The sequence below is a fragment of the Diabrotica virgifera genome, chromosome 4 (genome assembly GCF_917563875.1).
Source record: "Diabrotica virgifera virgifera chromosome 4, PGI_DIABVI_V3a".
NCBI classification, from domain to species: domain Eukaryota; kingdom Metazoa; phylum Arthropoda; class Insecta; order Coleoptera; family Chrysomelidae; genus Diabrotica; species Diabrotica virgifera.
Genome location: NC_065446.1, coordinates 17,607,166 through 17,619,517, shown reverse-complemented (window position 1 = coordinate 17,619,517; position 12,352 = coordinate 17,607,166). Strand labels below are relative to the sequence as shown.

The window sequence follows — 12,352 nt, the reverse complement described above, 5'->3', positions numbered from 1 at the left end:
TTATTGTTCTTAATTATATTTGCTAAGTTGGTGTTAGTTCTGAAAGCTGGTGTTATTTCTTTCTTTTTTATGTATCTGGCTATTTTTGTTGTTATCTTGCCAGTATATGTGATAGAGCAGAAGGTACTGGGTTCTTTCTGTGGTGGTGGATAGATTAATTTTAGGGCTTTCTTATGGAGTTTTTGGTTTAAAATTTTATTAATTGTTTGTTCGTTATAGCCATTGTTTACTGCTATTTGTTTAATGATGTTCAGTTCTATTTCGAAGTTTTTTTTTGACATGCGAATTCCTGTTAATCTATGTATCATGCTATGGTAGGTTGCTAATTTGTGTTGTGTAGGATGGGATGATGAATTGTGTATAGTTGTGTCAGTATGGGTAGGTTTATGATATACGGAGAACTCATGTTTGTTGTGTAGTCTGTTGTGTAATTGTTACATATAGAAAGTTTATGGACTTATTCGGTTCTGTTTCTATTGTAAACTCAATATTACTATGAAGTGAATTAATGTATGATAGAAATTGGTCAAGTTGCCTGTTAGTTTCTGTAAAGCATACTACTATATCATCCATGTATCTCCACCAATATAAGAACTGTCTAAATACGGGATGTTTAGAAATTGTTGTTTCAAGCTGGTTTACAAATATATTTGATAGTAATGGGCTTAGAGGATTACCCATAATAAGTCCTGCACTATTGTTTGTGGATATTTGATCATTGAATTTATAATAGCAGTAAACCATGGCTGTAACGAACAAACAATTAATAAAATTTTAAACCAAAAACTCCATAAGAAATCCTGAAATTAGTCTATCCACCACCAGAGAAAGAACCCAGTACCTTCTGCTCTGTCACATATACTGGCAAGATAACAACAAAAAGAGCCAGATACATAAAAAAGAAAGGAATGACACCAGCTTTCAGAACTAACAACAACTTAAGCAAATATATTAAGAACAATAAGGGCCGAAAGAGAAAACAACTACAGAGTGGTGTCTACAAACTAACTTGTGGTGACTGTCCGAAAACTTACATCGGTAAAACTGGCAGAACCTTTGACAAACGGATAGCAGAATACAAAAGGCTTTCAATAATAGAAAAACAGACACTTCTACATACGCACTTCACCTTCTAGATCATAATCATTCTTAATGAACAGTTTCAAATTCTGCATATTCAAAATAAAGACCTTAAGCTCTCTTTATTGGAATATATGGAAATTAATAAATTAAAAAATAAAGATATAATTCTGAATAACCAACTCGAGAAAAACAGCTCCCCACTCCTCAACTTTTTCAGTTAAAAACTTTAAAAAGGCAAACCCATAATAAACTAAATCACTTGAGAATGGCACTCTGCCGAAACAAGATGTAGTCACATAGTTATAATAAATTTTGTGGAAGTATAGAAAACAAACGTTTTCAGTGTTTTATTGTTAGATATCTCGACAGCGTTGCCTCAAGAAAAATCTAAAGAAAGTATGTGCAAAAATTTAAGTGGATCAGTCAAGTAATTTTTGAGTTACAATGTCCACCGCCTTTGAACTTGAGAAACACGCAAATAAGGTTTTGACAACATCTTGTTTTCAATGTATTTGTTGTCTACCAAATCATAAACTGATGCACACCGGAATCTGTTGTTGAATCGCGGGTTTATTTACAAAGGAGAAGAGGAACAGCTGTTGAACGTTTCTTACTACGCTCAAGCGCGCTGGCACGAAGGTGCTCAAAGGCGAGTTGAAGGTACGGATATTCAACTTGCTGTATTTTCGATCATTTTATTTCGATCAATCTCTAATTTTTTGAGAGTATTTTTGAAGTTATGTACTTTCATTAGAAATGATAAAAAAATCGTTAATTTCACAATTTTTAACCATAGCCATATATTTTTAATCACTTGCTGCCATACTTTCACCATATGAACAAGTGAAACCACAACTCAGATGTTGCCTGGGGCATATTAATTAAAAATACTTTAAATATCCATGCTTAAGTTAGCATTTTTAACCGATGTTTCCTTGATGGATTACTTGTACAGGGTTTTGACCCACATATTTTTGTAAAATTATACCTTGGTGGTTAGCATGTAAATTTCACGTAAGCACTGATGATGATTGGTAAACCAATCGAAAACTAGTTCTGTGATGTAGCCCTTTTTAGGGATTTTAAATACACACACCGGCAAAATTAGCCGAACACCTTAAAAATGGAACATGTTTGATGTCTTGAATTTCCTAAACCACTGGTCCGATTTGAGTGACTCTTTTAGTATGTTATAGCCTTATTATTTTGAGAATATCATTGTAATAATATTGTTGATAGACAGGTAAATATCATTTTATACCGGGTGTACCAAGCATACTGTGTTTTTTTCTTAAAGTTTGGAACACCCTGTGGAATATTCTAGCATATATAAAATATTAAAATTAATACTCGATTGTAGACTTAGGTTGTCTTAACATTTTTATTTTTGATTCATTTACTTATGTAAGATAATAAAAAAGTTATGTGCGTTAACAACTATCCATGTTTTTCATCAATAAATCCTCATAGTAGGGGAGGAAAGTGGTACCCCGTCAAAATAGCCCCGTCAAAAAAGCTCCGACAAAATAGCCCCGACATAATATCCCGCACACAAAATAGCTCCGACAAAATAGCCTGCAGACAAAATAGCCGCGGAATAATAGCCCGCCGACAAAATAGCCCCGACAAAATGGCCCCGACAAAATAGCTCCGAAAAAAAAAGCTCCCTTCAGAATTAATCATGAAATAATTCCTTAAAAATACATTTTTTCCGAAATGGTAATTATCCTCTATTCAGATGTTTATCTTAACCACATTAAATAAAAATTGTCTTTTCAGAGAACTCGAGTCCTGTCTTTCCTGCCTCTTGGAAGTTTGAACATTTAAGTTAAGCGAAAATCAATGTTAATTTATGATATAAACAATTTTTTCTGTTTTCAGGCAACAGTAAAATGCATTTTAAATTAAATAAATGGTTTCTTCATTTTTGTCAAATAATTTCAATTAAAAAAAAGTTTTTGGACACCTTGTATAAATAATTATGTAATTGTGTATAAGACGCTGTTTTAGCCGGGGCTATTTTAGCCGGGGCTATTTTAGCCGGGGCTGTTTTGACCGGGGCTATTTTGTGTGCGATCTATTTTGTCGGGGCTATTTTGTTTGCGGGCTATTTTGTCGAGGCTATTTTGTGTTCGGGCTATTTTGACGGGGCTTTTTTGACGGGGCTGTTTTGACCGGGCTATTTTGACGGGTCACGGAGGAAAGTATACTAAATTTGCAGTTACTCGAGCGTTATGGGTTACCTATTGAATTGTAAAGAGTATGTGCTAAAATCAGAAAAAGGTTAAGTTAAGTTTTCCATAAAGTGGGGGACTTTTCATTTTTTAATTTAATTTTCCATTTGAAACAATCATTTTTCTCAGATCAGAGCGCTATCTATCCATAATTCGAAAAAATGTGTCGAATAAAAGTTGCTTATTTTTACGTAAAGAATCCAAATCTGAAATAAAAATTGGGGGCTCCTATTAAGGATTTTAAATTAAATCCCCCACCCCACCTCCGTGGGGGTCGTGACACCCCACGGAGAGGGGTGGGGGGTAAATTAAAAATTTTAAATACGAACCCTGCGATATTTCACGAAATGAACATCAGATCGTAAAACTGCAAAATACACATATTCAATATTTTTCAAAAATCTACCGAATGGCACTAAACACGACCCCCCACGGAGGTGGGGTGGAAGGTTACTTTAAAATCTTAAATAGGAACCCCCAATTTTTATTGCATATTTGGATCCTTGACGTAAAAATAAGCAACTTTTATTCGCAACATTTTTTCCAATTATGGATAGATATAGCCTATATTTCCTATAATCGGAAAAAACGATTGGTGGAAATGGAAAATTAAATTAAAAAATGGAGAGTCCCACACTTTATGGAAAACTTTTAACTTAACTTTTTTTAGTTTTAGTACCCACTCTTCACAATCCAATAGGTCCCCATAACGCTCGAGTAACTGCAAATTTAGCATACTTTCCCCCTACTATGAGGATTTATTGATAAAAAGCATGGCTAGTTGTTAAAGCGCATAACTTTTTTATTTTCCAACATAAGCAAATGAATCGAAAAAGAAAATGTTAAGAAAGCCTAAGTCTACAATCAAGTTATAATTTTAATATTTTATATATGCTGGAATAGTCCACAAGGTGTTCCAAATTTTAAGAAAAAAACACAGTATGATTGTAACACCCGGTATAAAATGACATTTATGTACCTGTCTAGCAACAATATTATTACACCGATATTCTTAATGGTAGGGGAGCCCAAGCGGGGATTTTTGCAGTTACTCGAGCGCGTCAGATTATCATATGGGGAGAAACGTGGTACCCTGCAGATGTACCTCTGCCATATATTGGCTCTTAACACAGGGGAGTTCGTTTAGGGGGGCCCGAAATAAAAAATCTATCCTTAAAAATACTCGAAATTGTCAGATTAAGATAAGGTAAGTTAAATACATGCAAAACAGTGTATATTTAAAAAATCTGACGATTTGAGCGGGGCGTAAGGAAATTGGTAAGTCACAAAATTTCACAAGAAAAAAGCGAATATTTCGCGAAATGAACGTCAGATTGAAAAACTAAAAACTACACGTTCAATATTTTTCAAAAATCTATCGAAAGATACCAAACATGACCCCTCACAGAGAGGGGTGAGGGGTAAATTTAAAATTTTAAATACAAATCACGCGATATTTACCAAAATAAACATCAGATCGAAAAACTGCAAAATACACTTATTTAATATTTTTGAAAAATATATCGAATGGTACCAAACGCGACCCCACGCGGAGGTGGGGTGGGGGGTTACTTTAAAATCTTAAATGGGAGCCCCCATTTTTTATTGCAGATTTGGATTCTCTGCATAAAAATAAGCAACTTTTATTCGAAACATTTTTTCTAATTATGGATAGATGGCGCTATAATCGGAAAAAACCATTAATGGAAATGGAAAATTAAATTAAAAAATGGCAAGCGCCCGCTAAAATGGAAAATTTTACTTAACTTTTTTTGGTTTTAGGACCTAATAATCACAACCCAATAGGTCCCCAAAGCGCTCGAGTGACTGCACATTTAGCATACTTTGCTCCCCTACCATAACTAATAAGGCTATAACATACTAAAAGAATCACTCAAATCGGACAACAGGATTAGGAGATTAGAAACATCAAACATGTCCCATTTTTAAGGTGTTTGGCTAATTTTGCCGGTGTGTGTATATACCTTTTATAAAGGATTTTATTGTTTTTTTTTTCATATATTTTTAACTAATACGGATATTTCTTGTATTTTTAGCTGGACACAAGACCCTTCGAATTGGCTGCTGCGCAATTCGACAGGAGAACCGTATCTTTGCGGCAACGTCACCGGATCTCGGCACTGTCCTCCGACGCACACATGCCTTTGCACTGGCGGAAATCCGAACCACGGTTACACTAGCTTCGACAATTTCCTGTGGTCGATGCTAACAACGTTTCAGCTCATTACCCTCGACTACTGGGAAAACGTTTACAATATGGTAAGTGGTCACTCTTCTATATTGCCATCACAATGGCAACCTTATATAACACCTATTAGCTATGTTTGGCAGCTATTGTCAAGGGATTTTGATAGATTTAAAATAATACGAGGACTGCTCTTTAAATTTTTCTTTTAAAAGAAATAAATCCAAGTAATACAACACCTATATTAAAGTATATTGTACTCTTAGTTTTCCGATATTGTATTGTTTTGTTTGACTATGAAATTTGGCCATGATCATTTGACCACCATGACCATTTGGTCCTGAAATACGAATCACGAGGGTCAATCAAATATGCGAATTGAAACGAAGAATTATCCTCTCCTGGGCCAAATATGGTAAACCCAGGGAGGTATTCAAAAGTGATCTTCCAATAAAAAAATTAATGTACAAATGTTTTAAGAAAATTATAATTTCAAATGGGAATAACTTTAACACTAATAAAGATAACGTAATTTAGCAAAACTTTGTTTGAAAGTATATAAATTTAGCCTAAAAGGGGTAGTTCCCTGGGTTGGCTGTATACCTTATAGTTCTATATGTATACCTTATAGTCTCTTCTATGTATACATAGAAGTAGTTTTACATCATGTTCCAGTTTGTTTATATAAATTTAGCTTTAAAATTAGACATTAGACAAAAAATTAGAAAAAGCTTCTAAAAATATTTATTTTGCAAATTGCAAGTTGTATTATGCACCAATTTTACAATATCTTGGGTTCTATAATTATTGGATTTAAGTTAAGTATTTCTATCCATTTTTTTTATTATTAACCATTTTTATTATTAAGGAACAAGTTCTATTTGAATATGTTTTATCTCTTTGTTTACGGGCTATAGAGTCTTATAAGTAATTAATAAACAATTAAATTGTTTATAACAATTTTTTGACCACTCGGATCGAAATCTACCCACAAAATTCGTAATCAGCGGCCAAAAATACATAAGAAACACTTGGATTTGCCCATCAGAATTGAAACGGCAACGGTGAACTTCTATTTGTTGCCTAAACTACCTATAGTCTAAGAGCTGGGAGCGGATTTTGTGCGTGATAAGTAATATGGAAAAACTATACGGGGATATGTTGAATTAGTTGTGTGCATAACTTTCACCAACGGCCGGAAACCAGAGTTGGGGCCGAGGGTAGTTATAAGGGGTCAAAGTCGCGGATTTTATTATTTTTTTTATGACGCTCATGATCGAGATAGTGCACCAAAATTTGGGAATAAGTAGGTCATGACATACCTAAGTAAAATCTCTAGTGGTGGCACTCTGCGTGGCCGACAAAGGGGTGAAGCAGGGGTGAATACACAAAATATAAGGGGTTTTTTGCGACGTTCGTGATTGACAGAGTGCACCAAAATTTGGGTATAAGTAGACCATGACATAACTAATTAAAATCCCCAGAGCCGGAAACCAGAGTGGGGAAGGAAAGTAGTTATAGGGGGTCAAAGTTCCGTTTTTTATTATTTTTTTTTGTGACGCTCATGATAGAGATAGCGCGCCAAAATTTGGGAATAAGTAGGTCATGACGTAACTAAGTAAAATCTCCAGGAGTGGAACGCTGCGTGGTCGATAAAGGGGTGGGGCAGGGGTGAATATAAAAAAATGTAAGGGGTTTTTTGCGACGTTCATGATTGAGATAGTGCACCAAAATTTGGAAATAAGTAGACCATGACATAACTAAGTAATATCCCCAGAGGCGGAGACCAGAGTGGCGGATGAGGGTAGTTATAAGGGGTAAAAGTCGCGGTTTTTATTATTTTTTTTTTGTGGCGCTAATGATGGAGATAGTGCACCAAAATTTGGGAGTGAGTAGGTTATAATGTAACTAAGTAAAATCTTCAGGGGCGGAACGCTGCTTAGGGTACAAAGGGGTGGTAGGCAGGGGTGAGTATAAAAATATATGGGGGTTTTTTTGCCGTTCATGATCGAGATAGTGCACCAAAATTTGGGAATAAGTAGATCATGACATTATTAAGTAAAATCTCCAGGGGCGGAACGCTGCGTGGGGGACAACTGTTGTGCCGGGTCACAAAAAAAAATAATACACACTGCGAATTTGACCGCTTAAAACTACCTTCATCCCCAACTCTGGTTTCCGGCTCTGGGGATTTTACTTAGCTAAGTCATGGTCTAATTATTTCCAAATTTTGGTGCACTATCTCATTCTAGCACGTCGCAAAAAAACCCCTTATATTTTTTATATTCACACCTACACCCACCCCTTTATCGGCCACGCAGCGTTCCACCCTTGGAGATTGTACTTAGTTACCTCATGACATACTTATTCCCAAATTTTGGTGCACTATTTCGATCATGAGCGTCACAAAAAACATAATAAAAACGGCGATTTTGACTATCCTCATGCCTAACTCTGGTTTCCGGCTCTGAAGATTTTACTTAGTTATGTCATGGTCTACTTATTCCCAAATTTTGGTGCACTCTGTCAATCACGAACGTCGCAAAAAACCCCTTATATTTTGTGTATTCACCCCTGCTTCACCCCTTTGTCGGCAACGCAGAGTGCCACCACTGGAGATTTTACTTAGTTACGTCATGATCTACTTATTCCCAAATTTTGGTGCACTCTCTCGATCATGAGCGTCACAAAAAAAAATAATAAAAACGGCGATTTTGACCCCTTATAACTACCCTCGGCCCCAACTCTGGTTTCCGGCCGTTGCTGAAAGTCATGTACACAACTAATTCAACATATCCCCGTATAGTTTTTCCATATTACTTATCACGCACAAAATCCGCTTCTATCTCTCCGACTACTAGTTATACAGTTTATTACGTTTAATGCATTTTTAGCAGTGTCTTGATTACAGAATTATTTCTCTATCTAAAATTTCAAATGGACACTAAATTGTCTAAACTGCTGTTCCGAGATGTAAGTTACTTGAAGAATTATAACTTCACAATTTTCGACTTTGCTTTCTAAACTGCTGTTCCGAGATGTAAGTTACTTGAAGAATTATAACTTCACAATTTTCGACTTTGCTTTCTCGAAAATGGTTTGAGATATCGAAGAGCCGTTTTTAGATTTGGATTTAGGAGACGAAACTACATAGGAATTCATTGGTAGATCGGGTCAAACTATTGCAGGGGCGGCAACGCAAAAACGAACTAACGAACGAACGAACAGACTGTGTGAATTTATTTATAAAAACAAAATTTTCGTTGAAAAAAACTTCACGCCACCAGTGGCGGCTTTTGGGGGTAGGATATATTCAAAAATTATTTTAAAGCATGTAAATAACTTTTAAATGTACTAAATCACTCAATACATTTGCGTCCGTTAAGACAACTTTGTTATTATATATTATCACATTCACAGAAAGCATCGAATCGTATTCAGGCATTTTAAGTATCATTAATAGGCCCGCTCGGAACTGGCCGACTCCGCTCACATAAGATCTCCGTACAAAAAGCGTTCGAAGTTAAGCAGCTTGCCGGACAATGATTTTTATATTGTCGTGTTATGCTTGCTGTATAGGCCCGATTCAAACTGGCCTTCGCCGTGCCTCGTTGCCACCTGTAACATAATTATCGAATTGTAACTGACAAATCTGCACAAAGCAAAGAGAGAAGAATAAATCTGCTCTATAAATAATAAATTATGTAAACTATTTGTATGTACCTAGGTATATTTTAGTTCATAATTTGATGTAGTTTTAAAAATATAATTAAATGTAAATCTGTTACAGTTACCTTCTAAGTATTTTTATACATAAAAATAAATTTATATTTGCATACCTATTATGTATTATACATAGCTATATAGGGTGTCAATTTGAAAAGTTGCCACCCCCTATAATTTGGTCCCTATAGAAAATCTAAAAATATACAAAAACACGTCAAATTTATTTGTGAGGGGGACATTTTGTAGACCAGTTTTCAACTAAATTACACTAACCCCCTAGCGGGGGCGGACACAACCCCCAAAATTCATTAATGGAAAGGGGGGTTGAGTGATACCTCACTTTAAAGATCGTTCGATTACCTTTTCAAAAATACCACATACATTATATTTCTTTTCAGTAATTTTGGAAAAATCGAGTGAAACCGTACAGATATTAAATATCGAGTTCAGAACTCCAAAAATTTCTTTGAAGTATTGAACTCCAAATTGAATTTTTTTTGGATGTTGAAGTATTTGGAGTATTTTTTTGAAGTACTTTTGGAAAAATCAAGTAAAACCGTAAATATATTAAGTATCGAGTTCAGAACTCCAAAATTTTTTAGTGTATTGAGTCCAAGATTTTTCCAAAAGTACTGAAAAGAAATATAAGGCATATTATGGTATTTTTGAAAAGGTTATTTAATGATCTTCAAAATGAGGTATCATTCAACCCCCCTTTCCATTAAAGATTTTGGGGGTTTTGTCAGCCCTCGCTATAGGGTTGATGTAATTTAGTTGAAAACTGGTCTACAAAATGTCCCCCTCACAAATAAATTTGACGTGTTTTTGCCTATTTTTAGATTTTCTATAGGGACCAAATTTCTAGGGGGTGGCAACTTTTCAAATTGACACACTGTATGTAATTTGCTGGTTTGCCCTACCCAAAATTTTACCCCACCAGCCGCCACTGCACGCCACACCTAATACTTTTTAAATTTTGAATTTTGTTGATTTATTTTCCAACTTGTTAGAGTTAAGTCGCTCGTTAGTTTTGCAGAATTTTCACTAATTTCTTGTAGAAAACTTGCTAGAGGGAAAATAAACTTCTGAAATTTATTAAATGGTCTGTGTCGACTTTCATTAACGTTTGTTATACAACAGTACGAGAACTTAGCTCAAAATACTTCTTTTTTAATTTTTACCAAGGAAGTGTATTACTTGCACTAATTAGTTCCAAACTTCATAACAACATTTCACTTCCTAAAGTACTAGGATCAGTTTGAGAAAAGACCCAAAGAGTAGTCGAAGTGAAAGAAAGCAAATAACGCTTCCAAGAGCGAGAAACACGTTGTAAAATTTCTTTGGGTGGTCGGGAGTAATGGAAAAGGACGTGCTTAGCATAAACTCGTATTCTGGTTTCGAGTCCAGAGTTAAGAAATAAATTGTAACAATTTAGCCACTGCATTTAATGTAGTTTTTGTACAAGACCGATCAATATACAGAGAACGCTTTGGATTTATTTGGATTTGGATTTAAAAAAGAATAGTAACAAAAGGTGCGATATGAGAAGGCTAACAGATAAGAGAGCAAAAGAGACAGTCGCACAGATTCTTTCAGAGAAGCTACGTAACATGGAGCAAACATATAATGCCGAAAAATCACTCCAAAATATATGTGCAACCTTTAACAAAATCAGAGAAGAACATCTAATAGAAAAGAAAAAACAGAGAAAAAGTTGGATGAATGACAATATACAACAACTTATGGAAGAAAGAAGAAAATCAAAGAATAACAAAATAATGTGCAACACGATGCAGAGACAAATAAGAACCGAAATACGGAAGGCCAAAAAAAATTGGTTAAAATCACAGTGTGAAGATATAGAGTTGTTAGAACAAAAACATGATACGTTTAACACACATAAAAATGTGAAATAAGCAGCTGGTCTTCAGAAATTCAGCACAGCTAGCAAACTGCGAGACCAACAGGGTAATATCATTACAGACAAAAATCAAACAATCTGCATATGGACAACATACATACAAGAACTCTTTGATGATACTAGATCTGACCAACCTCCATCCTACATGTGTAATGACCAATCATATCAGATGAAGAGTAAAAAGCAATATCACAACTAAAATATGGAAAAGCTCCTGGAGCTGACAATGCATAATATGCTGATCACATAAAAATATTTAACACCGACGGTACTTAACACCTAACAAAAATATTTAATGACATATTTAAGCGGAGTAATACCAAGAACATGTCTTAAGTCGACGTTTATTGCTTTACCTAAGAAAACAAAACCCGTATCCTGCAGTGAATTTCGTACAATCAGCTTAATGAGCCATATTTTAAAATTATTTCTTAACATTAGGCATCAAAGGATATACTGTACACAGTTTGATATTCGGATTGCAGTGGGTACGAGAGAGGCTCTCTTTAGTATAACAGTGCTATTTCATCTATGTAGATACGTAAATTGCTATAGTTATGTATGCTTTATTGATTACCATAAAGCGCTAGGTACAGTAAACCACGAGAAGCTGATGAAGATATGAACCAATATTGGAATAAACCAAGATAGATGAAAATGGACAACAAAGTTATAATTTATAAAACTTGCATCAGACCTGTTAGTACCTATGGTATCGAATCAAGAAAAGACACCAATAAAACCAAACATGCTACGAACAGCCGAAATGAAGGCAATAAGAGCAATTGCAGGGAAAACAAGAAGGGATAGAATACGAAACAACATCACCAGGGAATAATGTGGCGTGCAAGATGTAGTAAGATGGGGTAGACAAAGACGAAGAGAATGGTTCAATCATGTAAAAAGAAGAGAGGAACACATACTCCCAAGAATTGCGCTAGAAGGAAAACCAGCTGGCAATCGTCCACCGGGGAGACCACCAAAAGATGGAGATAGTTGGCGGTCTACTTCTCAAGAAATACTTTAACGTCGGAATTAACAGATCGACAGATTTACAACAGGTATAAGAAGAAGAGGAGGAATAAACACTTGTGATTTAAGGATTATTAGCAATCTATATTGGAATCAAACATCATCTATCCGACAGAAGCAGGGCAATCCGACGATATCATAATCAAACGT

General features: G+C 35.2%; 1 protein-coding gene across 2 annotated transcripts in view; it reads left to right on the top strand.

Annotated features, from left to right (window-relative positions):
- The window catches only part of LOC114335819 (sodium channel protein 60E-like), a 384,114-nt gene that overhangs the window by 81,484 nt on the left and 290,278 nt on the right, over positions 1–12,352 (top strand). For both annotated transcript variants that reach the window (XM_050649033.1, XM_050649032.1), the window contains exon 5: positions 5,375–5,597. In XM_050649033.1, the coding sequence (XP_050504990.1) occupies positions 5,375–5,597 (223 nt within the window). The remainder of the gene's footprint in view (positions 1–5,374; positions 5,598–12,352) is intronic.